This window comes from Schistocerca cancellata, chromosome 3 (genome assembly GCF_023864275.1).
Source record: "Schistocerca cancellata isolate TAMUIC-IGC-003103 chromosome 3, iqSchCanc2.1, whole genome shotgun sequence".
In the NCBI taxonomy this organism is placed as follows: Eukaryota; Metazoa; Arthropoda; class Insecta; order Orthoptera; family Acrididae; genus Schistocerca; species Schistocerca cancellata.
Genome location: NC_064628.1, coordinates 423,101,835 through 423,120,740, shown reverse-complemented (window position 1 = coordinate 423,120,740; position 18,906 = coordinate 423,101,835). Strand labels below are relative to the sequence as shown.

General features: G+C 36.7%; 1 protein-coding gene across 1 annotated transcript in view; it reads right to left on the bottom strand.

The window, feature by feature from the left end:
- Positions 1 to 11,255: 11,255 nt before the first annotated feature.
- LOC126175172 (POU domain, class 3, transcription factor 2) overlaps positions 11,256 to 18,906 on the bottom strand; it is a 498,697-nt gene continuing 491,046 nt past the window's right edge. The window contains exons 12-13 of the mRNA XM_049921762.1: positions 13,758 to 13,894; positions 11,256 to 12,018 (exon numbers count right to left, since the gene is read on the bottom strand). Coding sequence (XP_049777719.1) covers positions 11,894 to 12,018; positions 13,758 to 13,894 — 262 coding nt within the window. The 3' untranslated portion in view covers positions 11,256 to 11,893. The remainder of the gene's footprint in view (positions 12,019 to 13,757; positions 13,895 to 18,906) is intronic.

The window sequence follows — 18,906 nt, the reverse complement described above, 5'->3', positions numbered from 1 at the left end:
CCTGCAGAGGACTGACGAATAGTGGAGGCTCTGGCAGTTGACCCTGAACTTAAATAAATGTAAAGTGTTTTGCAAATGTAGGAAAAGAAATCCACTGCTGTACAAAAACACTATTTGTGACAAACTACTGCACACAGTATCTACATTAAGATATCTAGGAGTAACTATCCACAGTGACCTTAAATGGAATGACCACATAAAACAAATAAAAGGAAAAGTAGAAGCCAGACTTAGATTCATAAGAAGAATCTTAACAATGTAAGGAAATGGCTTACAAGTCACTTATTTGGTTGATTTTTGAGTACTGCTCATCCATCTGGGATCCTTACCAGGTAGGACTAATACAAAAGATAGAGAATATACGATGAAGAGCAGCATGCATCATCACGGCATCATTTAGTTGGTGTGAGAGCATGAAGGAGATGCTCAGATGGTTCAAATGGCTCTGAGCACTATGGGACTTAACTTCTGAGGTCATCAGTCCCCTAGAACTTAGAACTACTTAAACCTAACTAATCTAAGTACATCACACACATCCATGCCCGAAGAAGGATTCGAACCTGTGGCTGTAGCGGTCGCGTGGTTCCACACTGTAGCACCTAGAACCGCTCGGCCACTCCGGCCGGCGGAGATGCTCAATAAACTCCAGTGTCACACATTACAAGGGAGGCATTGTGCATTACAGAGATGCTTATTATTTAACCATCAAGAGGGCACTTTCTGATAAATGCTGGACAACATATTACTTCCTCTCTCATTAATCTCATGAAAAGACCATGACAAGAAAACTTGAGAAGTTAGAACAAATACAGAGACTTTATGACAATCATTCTCCCACATGCCATTCACAAGTGGAACAGGAAAGGAGGGCATCAGTTAGTGGTACTAGAGTAACCTAAAAGAAAACACCATTAGGTGGCTCGTAGAGTAAGCTTGCTTGTGGTGGAGTATGATGTAGATGTTTTCCTTTGTAGTATTCTTTTACTCCGAACTGAAAGCGGAAATACCATGCAAGATGAAGTCTTTCATGTCAAAATTCCCTGAATAACTACATTTTCTTGCTGATATTATATGGACTGACGGAATGCAAAGAGGTACAGGGTAAATATAAACACAAGAACTGAATTTGTGAGTTGTATCAGAGTATTACCCCTCAAAATAAGGAATGTCAAGACAGACTTCCAGGAACAGAGTTTATAATTGTATTGAAGTAGTGATTTCTTTTATTTAAAATCTATTATTTTTTTCTGTTAATTGTTTTTATCAAACAGTTAACATTCATATTATAACACATTGTGTAATTCACAATATAAAAACATCTTGTTATTTGCAAAGGATCAGTTAGTTCCTCAGTGTTCACTGCATGAATATTTCTTCTTGAAACTTTCACTTAGCAAATTAATAAGAGAGTAAATGTGGTTGAACTGGTGATGAAAATTCTACATGATGCTCTGTGAATGTAAATTTTCAATTTAAGTAACTTATTATTACCTCTTGCTGCTACAGTGTTATACCAATTGAAGAAAGTGTATATGTGTGTGTGTGTGTGAGTGGTGTGAGGGGGGGGGGGTGCACTTTCACATACTATGGTTAGCAACAGAGTAAAAGATAGCATGATTTTGTAATCATTTAAGTGTGCCTATTAGCCACTCATCATTGACATATATCAAACTGGGATATCACATGCTTCCATTAAAAAGTGATTGAAGGCACTAGCACAAAAGAAAACATCACACTCCATCATTCCACATTAAGTATTTTTTGAACATGTAAACTTGCTTCCACAAACACAGCTACAATTTATCTGTTTGCAGATAGTCAAGGATGAGGTATAACTACTGAATTAAGTAACAGACGTATTTATAAAATCAACAGAGTAGTGAACATGCACTAATTTCAAAGCTGTGACTGCACTCACTCTGTTGCACAGCAGGTGGATTTTTCACTCTGTTGTGTTTTTTTTTCAACCCCCCCCCCCCCCTGCCCCCCTCCCCAGATTTTTCTTTTTGCAAACATTTTCAATAGTGTTATATGTTATGACAATGAGCACAATACCAAAAATCTCAAATGTTAACTCTAGGCTTAGCCAACTTGAATTTGTTATCCAGTACATTCATTTAGTTAATCAAAATCTGATGTGATAAGTTTACCTACAAACTGTGCTAATTACAAATATCAGTAATAAAGAACTTCATTATCCTTGTTCCTATGTAAACTTGTATCCAGTTGCTATGTTTTAGATAGAGTAGAGGAAAAAACACTGATAAATAATTATAGCATTTATACAGCTAATGCTGGAAATATGTTAGCAACTTTTGCAATTATTTAGTTTCAGTGTAAAATGCATCTATAGTTAAAACATTGTTACTGAAACAAAATACCATGTTTTGGCAAGTAAGACAGCAGAATTTAATAGCAATTATTGTTTTATCTAAAAGTTTGCATTTAGAAGAATCTTCCCTTACTATGCATTTGCTCAGAAGCATAAATCTTTAATTGTAATTTGTAAAAAGACAGCGAACAACAATAGCTGAAAGTAAGCTTATAAAAGAAAGGCTTCTGAGAGCCATTTTAGTTGGTCTGCAGCAGGTTATAAAGTGAGCAATATGTGTGTCTAAAAATATACCACAGATGAATTATCAAAAATTAAAACTTGTGCAGTGTGCTGAGTTTTATCCAAATTTTGCATCTGGGAGGTATTTCTATATTTCAGTGACTGTTTCCCAGTGACTGACTGTGAGCTTGCAGTTAATCTGAAGAACTGTTCAGGACTGCAATAATGCATTCTGCAAACTGTGACAGTAGTATTGAACAGTGAGCTGTGTTATTCCCAAATATTTACTGTGCACATCATTTTTCATTTAAATATACTGAAGCTGCACAGAAATGATTTTTCTGTTTTCCTCAATGTAGCAACAAGCAATGCAAAGGAACTCATGATTGATATTAAGCAAAGATTGAATGAATTCAGAAACACAAATGTGATTTTTCTTTCAGTTGCATAGTGCCCGGGTACACCAAACAGGCCTTGTGTAAATAAGGGAGAGCAAAAAGCAAACAAGAGGTTCAAAATATCTGCAGCTGATATAAGAATGCAACATTTCTGGATATAAGTGAACTTGGAAGTAGATTTCACACACCCCACAGCATCTCTACAGAGTGGGAAATAAATTTGTTACTAGCAAGATTTTAGAAGTAGTGGAGAAAATATTAAGCCTGGAGCATGATAGCTAGAAAGTCATCCCTCTCATGGACAAAAGTGATGTGTTTAATTCTAGAAATAAGAAATGTGTAGTAAAAAACCTATCCAACAATATTGAGCAACCAAAGAAATATGTCGAAATTATGGGGTGCAAGAAGCAGACAGCAACATAGGAGGAAGCCACATGGATGGATATCCAAGGGATAGAAAGCACTCAAAAGTCGATGAGACAAAAGAAAAGTCCAAACACCTGCACAGATGATTTTTTTATGGACAGAATCTCTCCAAACAAAGCTGAGGTAAGTGGTGTAGTAAAAATGTTCTTAGGAAATTTGGATGTTATTTTAAAATCCAGTATACATTTAAACTGCAGTGACAAGTATCTCTCCATATACCACCAGTAAAAAACCAGGTTTTACACTTTGACATTTTGCTAAATAGTGAGCTTCATTTTGTCAGCATCCTATGTCTGCTGGAAGACTGGTTAAAGGCAGATTAGACTGATTCATATTTGATACCAGACCAGACACTTGTAGAAGAAATCATAAAAATGTAAGTATTTTGACTTTAATTAACATGAGTCGAAACGCAAAACTGTTGACAGATTTCAGTACCTTGTTAAAGCAATAGTCATAGAAATCAGTGAAGCAAATATAATTGCCATGTGTATCTATTGTTCTCTAAATGGAAACTGAGACCTTAACACTGATTTTCGTGCAACAAGCAGGACAAAAAAATTATTGCCCCTACGTAACAAATATCATCATCATCATCCTCATTTAAGACTGATTATGCCTTTCAGTGTTCAGTCTGGAGCATAGCCCCCCTTATACAGTTCCTCCATGATCTCCTATTCAGGGCTAACATTGGTGCCTCTTCTGATGTTAAACCTATTACTTCAAAATCATTCTTAACCGAATCCAGGTACCTTCTCCTCGGTCTGCCCTGACTCCTCCTACCCTCTACTGCTGAATCCATGAGTCTCTTGGGTAACCTTGCTTCTCCCATGCGTGTAACATGACCCCACCATCTAAGCCTGTTCGCCCTGACTGCTACATCTATAGAGTTCATTCCCAGTTTTTCTTTGATTTCCTCATTGTGGACACCTTCCTGCCATTGTTCCCATCTACTAGTACCTGCAATCATCCTAGCTACTTTCATATCCGTAACCTCAACCTTGTTGATAAGGTAACCTGAATCCACCCAGCTTTCGCTCCCATACAACAAAGTTGGTCGAAAGATTGAACGGTGCACAGATAACTTAGTCTTGGTACTGTCTTCCTTCTTGCAGAAGAGAGTAGATCGTAGCTGAGCGCTCACTGCATTAGCTTTGCTACACCTCGCTTCCAGTTCTTTCACTATGTTGCCATCCTGTGAGAATATGCATCCTAAGTACTTGAAACTGTCCACCTGTTCTAACTTTGTTCCTCCTATTTGGCACTCAATCCGTTTATATTTCTTTCCCACTGACATTACTTTCGTTTTGGAGATGTTAATCTTCATACCATAGTCCTTACATTTCTGATCTAGCTCTGAAATATTACTTTTCAAACTTTCAATCGAATCTGCCATCACAACTAAGTCATCCGCATATGCAAGACTGCTTATTTTGTGTTCACATATCTTAATCTCACCCAGCCAGTCTATTGTTTTCAACATATGATCCATAAATAATATGAACAACAGTGGAGACAGGTTGCAGCCTTGTCTTACCCCTGAAACTACTCTGAACCATGAACTCAATTTACCATCAACTCTAACTGCTGCCTGACTACCCATGTAAACACCTTTAATTGCTTGCAAAAGTTTGCCTCCTATTCCATAATCTTGTAGAACAGACAATAACTTCCTCCTAGGAACATGGTCATATGCCTTTTCTAGATCTATAAAGCATAGATACAATTCCCTGTTCCACTCATAACACTTCTCCATTATTTGCTGTAAGCTAAAGATCTGGTCCTGACAACCTCTAAGAGGCCTAAACCCACACTGATTTTCATCCAATTGGTCCTCAACTAATACTCACACTTTCCTTTCAACAATACCTGAGAAGATTTTACCCACAACACTGATTAATGAGATACCTCTGTAGTTGTTACAATCTTTTCTGTTTCCATGTTTAAAGATTGGTGTGATTACTGCTTTTGTCCAGTCTGATGGAACCTGTCCTGACTCCCAGGCCATTTCAATTTTCCTGTGTAGCCATTTAAGACCTGACATTCCACTGTATTTGATGAGTTCCGACTTAATTTCATCCACCCCAGCCGCTTTATTGAACTGCAATCTATTGACCATTTTTTCCACTTCCTCAAATGTGATCCTATTTCCATCATCATTCCTATCCCATTCTACCTCGAAATCTGAAACATTACTGATCGCATTTTCACTTACATTGAGCAACTCTTCAAAATATTCCCTCCATCTGCCCAAGGCATCCACAGGATTCACCCGCAGTTTTCCTGACCTGTCCAAAATACTTGTCATTTCCTTCTTACCTCCCTTTCGAAGACTGCTAATTACACTCCAGAATGGTTTTCCAGCAGCTTGACCCATAGTCTCCAACCTGTTTCCAAAGTCTTCCCATGATTTCTTCTTGGATGCTGCAATTATCTGTTTGGTTTTGTTTCTTTCTTCAACATAACTTTCTCTGTCTACCTGGGTTCTGGTATGTAGCCATTTTTGATACGCCTTCTTTTTCCTTTTACAGGCTGCCTTGACTGTATCATTCCACCAAGCTGTTTGCTTCATCCTACTTTTACACACTACCGTTCCAAGACATTCTTTAGCCACTTCTAGTACTGTGTCCCTGTACCTTGTCCATTCCTTTTCCAATGACTGTAATTGACTACATTCAACTAACTGGTACCTTTCTGAAATCGCTGTTATGTACTTGTGCCTGATTTCCTTATCCTGAAGTTTCTCCACTCTTATCCTCCTACATATGGACCTGACCTCCTGCACTTTCGGCCTCACAATCCCAATTTCACTGCAGATTAAATAATGATCAGTGTCATCAAAGAATCCCCTGAATACACGTGTGTCCCTCACACCCTTCCTGAATTCCTGATCTGTTATTATATAGTCAATGACAGATCTGGTTCCCCTGCCTTCCCAAGTATACCGGTGAATGTTCTTATGTTTAAAAAAGGAGTTTGTGATTACTAAGCCCATACTGGCACAGAAATCCAAGAGTTGTTTCCCGTTCCTGTTGGCCTCCATATCCTCTCCAAATTTACCCATAACCTTTTCATACCCTTCTGTTCGATTTCCAATCCTGGCGTTAAAATCACCCATGAGCAGAACACTGTCCTTGTCCTTTACTCTAACAACTACATCACTGAGTGCCTCATAAAAACTATCCATCTTATCTTGATCTGTCCCTTCACAATGCGAATATACTGACACAATCCTAATTTTATTACTGGACACTGTCAAATCTATCCACATCAGTCGTTCGTTTACATACCTTATTGCAACTATGCTGGGTTCCATTTCTTTCCTGATGTAAAGCCCTACACCCCATTGTGCTATTCCTGCTTTGACTCCTGACAGGTAGACCTTGTATTCTCTCACTTCCTCTTCTTTCTCACCCCTTACCCGAATGACACTAACAGCTAAAACGTCCAGCCCCATCTTACTTGCAGCCTCTGCCAGCTCTACCTTCTTCTTGATATTAATAGCTCCCCATCTCATTACCGTTTGTTTGCCAAGTCGTATCTTAGGAGTCCCTGGTTTGTCAGTTAGAGGTGGGACTCTGTCACCTCCATAGGTCCGAGGCATTTTGCTCTGATTATTGCCAGTATCATATTTAAAGTACCAGGGAAGCAGGTTGCTAGCCTTACTTGCCCCGAGTCCCATTGGGTTTTACCCCTAACGGCTGAGGGACTAACCGGTGGATTTGGTAGTCTTTGCCATATGAGCACAAAGGTGACCACGACTCAGAATATGTCCGAGATGCCCAGCCTTATTCCAAAGTAACTGGTATCCCGACTGTCGGGACCACTTACTTGGCCACTCATACGTTGCCCGTGGTTCATGAACTAGGACATGACTACAGGAACCCACACCATGAACCAGATTTAAAAAAAACACACACACACACAGTAACAACTATGACAAGAATTACAAAAACTACTGCCATTATTTGCACCAAATACTTGTTAATACAACCTGTACTGCCAAATGTGTGAATACAAATTTTATTTATCATGAAGCTGAAGTGGTAACCCTCTCAGATTGTTGACTTTATAGCCAAAAACATAAAAAGAACTGTGACTGCAAGAAGGTTCAACTCACGTAAGTAGAAACATTCAGTCACTTATAATCAAAAGAAAGTGTGGAAGAAGTTTCTCAGATGCATGTAACCAATGAAAGATGAAAAGTTCTAACATTTTCAACTATTACTTTGAAACACCATTTCTTCTCAAAACATTGGTTGTAAGAAACAAAAATCTAAAAGCAAATATGCAGGTAACAAGTAGCACAAAAATCTCAGACAACACAAACAGAGAATAGCTCAGTTGCAGAAAAAAACTACAACATATCCCCCCCCTCCCTCAACAATTAAATACATTCAGATTTATAGAAGAGTCATATACCAGGCAAAAAATAATTGATAATCATGAGTTAATATCAGAGTCAGAAAATAAAAGCAAAGTAATAAAGCAGGCAGAAAATAGTCAAAAAGGAAATATCACCTTGAACAGTGACAACAGGAGTTAACTGATCCCCAAACAGATTGCAAATCTCTTCAGGCAGTGTTATGCAGACAATACAAAAAATGTAATAACTAATAATAAGAGTGGGAGCCCAAACAGTCACCAGAACAAAGTAAATTCTTGCCGCCACTCAATCTGTTGCCATGAAACAACCCCAAGTTAAAATCATTCACACAGAAGAAAACCTTCAATAAATGTTCTCTTGAACTGATGATATTCCAGACTTTATTATAAAGGAATGTATTATAAATATTGGAATACCCCTAGCAGACATAATCAACCTATTCTGTTTCAAAAAGGACCTTTCCTGACTGTCTTAAAATTGCCTAAGTGAGCACTATTCATAACAAAGATGTCAATGAAAATTGAGAAAACTGTAGATCAATCTCTTCATTATCAGGTTTTGTCAGAAACCACTGAAAAATCATGTATAACAGATTAATAAAATTCCTGGACAATAACAAAATCCTCACTGATGGCCAGCATGGTTTCTGGAAAAACAGATCTATGACTAGTGCCATCTACAATTTTTTACATACCTTTCTAGGACTAATGGAAAAGATATAAAATTCTGCTGATATTTTCTTCGGTCTAAGCAAAGTTTTTGGAATCTTAAGCCACAAAACCCTACTGGAAAAGCTCCAAAAGTATGGCGTTAAAGGCACTGCATTAAAATGATTTTCCTCATACTTAACAATTCAGAAACAGGATATTGTAATAACAAATGAACTAAATGATAGCACTAGAATATATTTCAAAATTCTTCTGGCACATGGGGAATGAGAATTCATTTGTTCCATATGTATTGGCAGGCTAAATAAAGATATTTATAAACATCTTCATTTCAATCAATCTAAAATATACTTTAGCAATCTATACCCCTCATAATTTTAACATGCCTAACATTTGTTTGTGATTTCCTTGGAATCAGCTCTCTGCCCTCCAACTCATCCTTTCCCCCTTTCAAAATGGGAAAAAGATTGTAAGATCCATTCATATACTCCTGTGCAGCCACAAAGTAGCTATGCCTGAACAAGTGTGAAAGATTACAAGTATATTGTGCATATAACTGAAAAAAAAAACAACAAAGCAGATGAATCAAATCTAGATGTAAGTAATCATTTTGTTTTATGCATCTACATGTGCCATCAAGTGTCCCGTTGATTCATGGTGAACTCCTGCTTGAAATACAATTATTCAGTAATATATTTTTATGTTAACTTCTGCCATGATATTTCCATTCACCCTTACTTAATACAGAACATTTCTTGAGACGTGTCTCTATTTTAATATATAATTTTTCTTTGAGATACAAATCTGTGGATGTAATAATTTTTATTTCATTTTATTAGCTAATTATTAGCCATGAAAATTACTATAGCAAACAAAAGCACTGTTTCGTATATCATGAGTTATATGAACTCCATAACACTAGTTGTTACTTTTCCCCTTTTTTTCTAATTGTTGAGGCACCAGTCAAATTGGAAGCCCAGTATCTTACAAACATAATAATGACATAAATTTGCATTTGTAAATATGTTTCATTTGCTTGATGGTAAAATTTGTATGTTGTTTGATATAAATTTTGGCATTTTGAAATGTAACAAGGACTATGCACATGACTATAGTAAAATTTATCAGATACATTGTACTTCATAAAATCATAACAGTTACAACACATAATTCTTCTCAAAAAAGTACTCTGACAGTGTGCAATTTAGTTTTATCCTCTTTTTTAATAAATAAAAAGATGAAATGTCTATGTATTACAGACTTTGAATCTCTGGTAGCATAAGCATACAACAAACAACAGCACTCAAACAAGTGTATGGCAGTTAGACAGGTTTCTGTCAAAATGTATGAGTATGTGTGTGCATAGTATGTTTGGGAAATGGAGCTGAAATTAGTTTTTAACTAAAAAAAAAACAGTAGGAACTTTGCATGTTATATTGGCTTACTTTCATATGGCTTCCGTTACAAGTTTTGAAACTACTGTTGATTTTACATGTCTTACAGAACTACAGATACCAGAGATATTCTTTAAGCAAAACATTTTGTTGTAACAATTCTCACACAGTGTAAAGATCTGATGAAATAGCTGTGGATTTAACCATCCATTTACTTTTCTCATTGTGGAACATTTTAACAAAACATGATTGTTATGAAAGAAGTAAGAGAATGGAATATGTATAAGTATGATATTGACTAGAAGAAATAAAGTAAAGTAATTTATAGCTTGTATGAATCCTGCTTTTCTTCATGGATATGAAAAATTACCCTCATTCTAATATAAGAGGGTTGGAACTTTATTAGCGGCAACTATTTATTTATAGTTCGTACAAAATAGATACATATTTCAAAGTTTTACTGACCTTCAGAGTAGTCACCAGCATTGTGTATAACCCATTGCCAGCAATGTTGAAGTCGTAGGTTGCTCTTAGCAGTGTCAGTTGTGTTGACAGTTCGTGCAGCGCAGTCTACTGCCCGACGAATTTGTAGCACTTCTGAAGCAAATCCTGTGAAGTGTTTCCTTCAGTTTAGCAATTGAGTTGAACTCACGAGGGCTTAATTCAGGGGAGCACAGTAGGTGGTATAGAACTTAACAGCCCCATAAGTCAAACAAATCAGTAACAGCTTGCACTGTATGTGCTTGAGCATTGTCCTGCAAAATAATGGTCATGTCCTACAGAAAGTGTCACCACTTCCGTCTCTTTGCTGTTCATTTTTGGAACACAGCATACGACCAGCTTAGAGACAGAAGTGATGACACTTTCTGCAAGACCTGACCATCATTTTGCAGAACAATGCTCAAGCACATACAGTGCAAGCTTTTGACTGACAGGGCCGCTATGTGCTATACCACCTACTGCACTCCCCTGACTTAAGTCCTTGTGAGTTCAACTCAATTTCTAAACTGAAGGAAACACTTCACGGCATTTGCTTCAGAACTGCTACAAATTCATCAGGCAATAGACTGCGCTGCACGAACTGTGAAAACAACTGACACTGCTAAGAGTATCCTACAACTTCCACATCACTGGCAATGGGTTATACACAATGCTGGTGACAACTTTGAAGGTCAATAAAACTTTGAAACACACAGCTATTTTGTACAAGCTGTAAAAAAATAGTTGCCACTATTAAAGTTCCAACCCTCATATACGCAGCATGAGCAGTACTTATAAATATCTTGTTTGCAAGCTCACTTTATTAATGTTTTCTGATGCAGTTTGACTGGAAAGGTGTCCTTCTCAGTAATTAAAACTTTTCTAACATCTGTCAGTCAGTTACTGAATACATACAGCCATTAATCATCATATAGTTGGTTCTTGATAGAGAAATACTAGGGCAAAAATGTATTATACAATTTCACAGATTAATTTTTGAAACAACTTTTATTGTCCCTGCAATAAAAAGATCAAGAATTTCACAGCTCACATTATCCAATATGTCATCAAGAAACAAAAGATATAAATAATACATGTCATTCTCACTGATGATTCCATAAACTTAAGACTAGAATCTCACCACTCTGTTTATGTGGAAAAAAATTTCCAGATCATAACACTTGAAAGAACTGTTAAAATTGCTTGACTTTTTATCTACAACTGTGCTACATTTACAGAGTTCTTTTAACAGTGTCCCTTCTACTAATTCACAATTAAATGTCAGTTTTTCCTGATATATTGCCATTCTTTCTATATACTTATCTACACTTTAGTCATTGCTTGGATGTGATTGACAAAAATGTATGTAGTGAGTTCACACATGTCTGTTCGGTAAATCAACAGTCTGTCAAAGCCTGGTTATGAAGACCTATGGCACAGTTCACACGGTTTATGTTTCATTATAAGAGTTCACATATCATCTCACTAATTTCTGACATCAACACTCTTTGGTTTCTTCACAGTAACTTTGTAGAGCATTTGTCAGGCACCATCACAGTAGTGTACGCCACAAAAGCAGGCACCAATTAAGCCACACCTTTAGACATCATACGAACAGTATTCTTGAGGGCCTGACGTTTGTTGCAAAACCAAATACGTATCACCTCACGCTCATATCCCAACTGATGGGCAAGTGCTGTAATTTCAGTTCCTAAAGAAATAAAAAAGATAATATTAGCTGATTGTACAAAACTATGAAAACCATTTAGAAATATATAATTTTACTGCTTGAAAATTATGCATTAAGTTGGATTTCAGTGCTTAAAACAGTGTAATATTTAAATAAAATATTTTAAGGGAGTGCAAACTTATTATGCACATGTAAACAATTCATTGTGGGAATCATAAATTAATTTCTTTATATAGATTCATGTTTGCAGCATAATTGCTAATGACAGATCTGAAATAGGTTATAGCTATTTAATCATAAGTAGTGAATTCCACAAATCTTGACAGAAATTTCTGTAATAGATGACTCGAGCTCATTTTGTAGCATTCATACAAAGGCTTGGTTCTGGATTTGAGTCCTGGTCCTCCACTTAACTTCAATCTGTCAGAAAGTTGTGTTAGTCATTTTAGCTATTGTGGACCCATTCTGAGCAATTTTGTTTTCAAGAAATCATTAACTGTGCTCATAGATGGGAACATCATGGTCAGTGCACAAATATTGTTCATTCAGTAATATTGCAGTAGTGCATATGAGGTGCAATCAGCCTCTTTAATTAAACAGAAGGTGATACTTGCATTTTAAGTAATTTATTGTGTGTGTGTGTGTGTGTGTGTGTGTGTGTGTGTGTGTGTGTGTGTGTGAGTGATCGAAGTAATATAAGTAATTCATCACTTCTGTAAATTCACAAAAATAATGTAAAAAATGGTTTTGATCTTTGTTTTCCATTCACTGCTGCTGTTTTTCTACATTATCCTTAAGTTATAGATGAACCACAATAACAAAATGATTGACAGAAAGCAGCTGACAGCTATCACAGCAACAAAAAAAATCTAAGAATGAGACTGGTCACATCCTCAGTTCTTTTCACTATTCTGTATTGTTCTTTTATATCATGTGTCTGGAACCAGTGTGTTGCAGAAAACGTGTGGAGCTAATTTGCTTATTTTGTTTCTGTATGCAGCATTTTTAATTTGCACAAGATGATGTCTTGAGTTAGCAGCAAAATCTACTGCAATACTGCCAATTGAATTCAACAATGCATGCTAATAAGAGAATATGTTGAATGAATCCAGTAGAGAGCCAAACAGCTGTAGCTGCTGCAGCCATATTGCAGCCACAGGTAACAGCAAACAAACTCCACCCTTCCCACATTCAAAGGTGCAGAACTGTCTGTCACTTTGTTTCTTCTGATGCAGATGTAACAACATTTTGTAAAGTCATATTTAATCTAAAAAATTAATAGTTCTTGTAAAATTATCCTGAATACAAACCCATAAAGTAAAGTGTAGCAAAATTGCAGTCAGATACCATTCTTCTAAAAGAGGTACAAGACTAAAAGTAAGATGGAGCAAAGAAAATGAAATGATGGTACATTCCTTCTTGCTTGTGTAAATTATATGCTAAAAGATCAAAATCTTCATTCTAAACAGAGAGAATGAGCCTGGTGTAATAGTGGGAGAGGTCTGACTGTGCTGTAATCATTTGCAAGGATGTAATTTAAATGTTTATGATGGTAATCTCAGATATGGGTTTGGCTGGATTAGCTACATATCATTAAGAGACAGTTTCAAAATAGTGTGTATGATAAGCACAATTTTTTGTGACTCACAAGAAAACTATCTTTGTTTCATATATTATAAAAAAACATTAATGTGTGAACAATCTTCAACCAATTCTCCTGGAGTTAAACTCATATATAATATATCATTCAGAGTGCTCACCTGAAGGATGTGTGTTCCTTTCAAAGTGTGCATTTAGCAGTTCTAGAGCTTGAGGAGTGAATGATGTACGACGCTTTCTCTTTTTTGAGGGCTCCACTCCAATGAACTCCGTTAGGTGATTTTGTCCACTCTTGTATCTGAAAGACAAATATCCTTGTTTTATGAAAACTGATAATATTTTTCTTTCATGGAACGATATTGGATATTTGGAGCTCTGATGGATGGTATAGGAAATTTGTTCCATTATCTATGTACTGGGAAATAGGCTCCTTTTTACTGTAAGTGTGGTATAATGGTGACAACACTGTATGCAAGGGACCTTTTGGAGTGAAAGACATACTAGCTGTCATCATTTCTAGCTCATGTGCTTCATACAGGTGTTTTTAGGACCATCAAATTGGTGGAGTTTGATATTCCAAAAGGTGGATCATTAAGCAGAAGAGGACAAGTTAATGCACTGGAAGATCACAAAGATTTCATCAAAATGTGAGTCAGAGGTTCAAGGTTTTTTTGGTCGGGAACAATGCCTCTAGACAGCTTTCAAAACAGGATGTCAAGAAGGGCACTACAGTAATTCCCATGGCTATGCCATTGTTCCTTTACAAACCTGTTTCAAGGAAAAGTAGTTGGGTTAACAGATGTCATTGATCTTTTTTATGGGAATAAAGGAACTGGGATTGGCAGGAAACTGGGGGATATGATGATGTTTAGTCAAAACTGGAGAAATGATACTGTTCAATCATAGCAAGGCAATGGGCATGAGGAATCCAATGCTTAACTTGCCTACCTGTTCATTCTCGTAGCAATTTTACCTCACTTTGTCTTTCTTGAGATTTTCCCTGCAACCTTCCCAGTGTTTCCATTTCTAATCCCTCCATGATGGTCTTTATTTGTGGTGATTGTCTACTGTCACACTATGTTTATTTTTCCAATTACATTTTTCTAGTATCACATTAATTCTTTGATTGAGGAAAATGACACAATCATTAATTCAATAGTATTCATAAGTACCTCTGCAGCTTCAGAAGATGGGTGCACGCAAGCTACAAGACATACAGAAGCTGACATGTATCAGTGGTTGAGCATCCCTCCAAATTTTTAACTCAACTTACAGATGTAAAGCATGACAGCAGCCTGCTTTGGTAATCTGTTCATTGAGTTGCCTATCTATAAGTGTGATCTAATATGACACAATAGTAGGAGCAGATGACCTGCCTCCATTTTCTGACATACCTGACCCCTAGCATAACTATGCTATAGTGAGTATTACAAATCAGAGGGTGGAGAGATACTCTGTCCATTAATATGGGAGTTTTTCTGTGTCTCTTGTAGTCTTTGCAGTTTTTTGGGCTTCTGGAATCCTGAAGGTACTTATGAATAACACTGCATATTGGCATTGAATTTTGCTGAAATGAGATTCAAATCCTGTGGTTTCAGGTCAATGCCAAGTGAGTTCCTTCAAAAGGCCAGTGACCATTTCCTTTCTCACTCTTATCTGACTCAGCACACCAGCTTGATGTCAGCAATATATTAAAAATCTGAAGTCTCTTCCTTTAAGACTATGAAAATTGCAACGTTCATTCATTCATTCATTCATTCATTCCTCATGTTCCACAGTTCCCACCAAGAAGACGAAACTTTAGTGATATGGAACAAGCAAAGGCATACATTAAAAAAAGACAAGTATACCACAAAAACTTAATCTATAGACTGCATTAGTACTGATCAGTACTATTCATACTAATGCCAGCTAAATTTAACTATGTAAATTAGAAAGAAAGCTGCTACTTAGAAATATTTGGTGTCCTTGATTTATTAAATAACTGAAGTTTCTCTTCTATTGTTTTGCTACAGAATTCTTGAGCATATTTTATGTTTGAATGTAATAAATTTTCTTGATGGTGAAATGCTTCTACTCACAAATCAACAAGGAGTAGAAAGCATCACTTGTGCTGGACACAACTTTCCCTTTTCTCCCACAATATTCTGTGAACCATGGATGAAGAGCAACAGGCAGATTCCAGATTTCTAGATTCCCAGAAAAAGTTTGACACAGTACCACACTCCAGGCTGTTAATGAATGTCTGAGTATACAGAAGAGGTTCTAAGATATGTGCTTGGCTCAAGGACTTTTTAAGTAATAAGACCCAGTACATTATCCTTGATGGCGAGTGTTCATCAGAGGCAAAAGTATCATCAGGGTTTCCTCAGGGAGGTACAATATGACTGCTCTTGTTCTCTACACAGGTAAATGGCCTGACAGATATGGCGAGCACTCTACAACTGTTTTCTGATGATGTTGCAGTGTACAGGAAAGTGTTGTCTTTGAGTGGTTGTAGTAGGACACAAGAATTTCTATTTGACATGATGAATGGCAGGTTAATCGAAATGTGGGAAAATGTAAATTAATTCAGATGACTGGGAAAAACACTCATGTAGTATTGGAATACAGTATTAGTACTGTGCTGCTTGAAACAGTCAGATCTATTAAATATCAAGGCATAATGTTGCAAAGTGATAAGAACTGGAATGAACACATAAGGTCAATCATAGTGAAGGTGAATAGTCGACTTTAGCTTATTGGAAAAATTATAGGAAAGTATAGTTCATCTATAATGGAGATCATGTAAATATCATTTTTGCAGTTTCTTTGTGAGTACTGTGTGAGTGTTTGGCACCCCAGCCACTTCACATTAAAGAGAAACATTGAAGCAATGCAGAGGGGTGCCGGTATATATGTTACTGGTAGGTTTGATCAATACATATTACAAAAATGCTCTGTATACTCACACATGAATATCTGGAGGAAAGAAGATCTTCTTTTGATGAAACACTATTAACAAAGTTTACAGAACCATCACTTGCAACAGACTGCAAAGCATCCCTACGGCCACTAACATATATGTTGTATATGGGCTGTGAAGATAAGATAAGAGAAATCATTGTTTGTATGGAAACATACTGTCATTTTTCCCTTGCTCCATTTGCAAGTGGAACAGGAAATGGAAAGCCTAACATTGGTATGGGATACACTTCACCATGGTGGCTTGCAGAATATGTATGTAGATGTGAATGTAATATTTATTTGACTCATTGGTATTTTTAAAGACAGTACTTATTTACATCTGTAAACTCAGAGATCCGTTTACAATATACTACTACTGATCATCTGGCTAACAGAACTTTTCAATCCTTGAACCTAACAAGAAAGACTAATGATGTTCACTTTTAATTTTCTTTTGAACTGGTGGCTTTCACAAAATAAAATGGAACAAAAACATGTTGAACTAGGTGTCCTCATCTTACATTAAAATCATAACTTTTCTCAGTGGCAGTCCCATCTCACACCACACACAGCTCTAGGCCACATCCTGCTGGTTTTCTGGTGGGCTCCAAGTGTCAATTTGGTGCTTATTCAGAGCTCACAATAGCCCCTGGAGCTCTGCATATGCTCTCAACTTGACACTCTTGGAACCAGTAGCAGATTAACAGGACACGGCCTGGAGCTGTGTGTGGTGTGAGACGGGACAGCCATTGAGAGATGTTCTGATTTTAAATTAAGATGAGGATTCATGGTCCAATGTATTTTTATTCCATTTTATTTGTGAATGCTGCAGTTGTGTTTGTAGACTTTTTAGCATTTTAACTTCATGAGCTAAATCTTACAAGCTGATGATTAGAGCATTGTCTCTTGAAACGTATTATTGAGCTGTGTGAAGGACAACAATTACAATTGAATGCTACTAATTCTTACTGTAACTTAATGCAAACTTACATATTTGTAGTGATCTAGTGAGTTAAAATGCAAAAATAGCTGGAGCAAGCTATATTTTGGACCTACCAGAAAGTCTATGATAAGTACTATGTGAACCCTATTCAAAAATAAATAACTGAAAAGCAAAAGCAAATGAAGGAAGTCTCAAATAGTATCAGCCGCCCTATGTGCAATATGAGGGAATACTTCATAGGAAGTAGAAGGATATACAAGCGATGCAGAAAAAGAATCCAAGCAGAAGTAAAGATATGAAATTTAAAAAAGGAATCATAAAACCTGGACCAGTGCCTGTCACTAAATAAGGCTGACTTTATTTGCAAGTTGCATCAGGTTTGCAAGAGAAACTAGAAGTGACCATCTTATTACAAAAAATAATGACAAAACTTAAATTTCACATAATGACTCTATAAATGAAATGAGAAATTTGGGGTTGTGATAGTTGCAGAAATATTTGTGTGACCATAAACATGAATACAAAATACTCTCTATGAGTTAATGTATTGAATTTGCAGTCTAAAATTGTTTCGAGTTATTCTATCAAGTGCGCATTAGTTCATAAGACAGAAGAGTTTCTTCTTTTTGCTTGCATGACCAATAAATGAATCAGGGCTGACAGATATAAAATGTCAAAATAATGTCACCTTTGTTTCAGACATACCTGTTTCACTAGCTGGGAAATAGATACTGATCTTATTTCATATACTGTTACCAATTGCTTTAATACTATTTAATAAGCTTGTTTTAGATAGCCTAGCCTGCGAATAAGTATTTGTGTTGAAGAGACATGGACTGAGACCAGCGTCCCAACCTGCCTCCAAGATACAATATATGTTATGTCTCATTAAGGACAACATACTTTTTTGAGTTCCTGGTGTGTAAGGTGTCCCCTGTGAATGTGGAGCATTTACACAGAACAAACTATTCACAGTGTTGCTGAGCAGAGTACTCATGATACATCAAACAAAGAGAACTTGAGAAGTCATTCATAGCTGAACATTGCCTAGAAAATGGACATAAAATACAATTTGAAAAGATGAGAGTTTTGGCTCAAACATCTTCCTACTGGGTTTCTGTTATAAAGTAAGTGGCCAAAATTAGAATAAACAGCGAAAATTGTAACAGAGACCAAGTGAACACACATATTAGCACAGGAAGTGGGGCTTTGGACATCAAGGGAAAACAAACATGGAGCCTTGGCACTTGTAGGGACGAAGGAGTGAAAGTTTCAAATGTGACGCCAGCCCTTCATACCAAGTGATATCACTGAGTCCCATGGGAGGACAGAGCTACTGTGAGTACCCAACTTGCCTTCTGCACATGCGCCACTTCGGCCTTCTCCAGGAAGTTGCTATTGCAGCTATATAAGCAGAATAC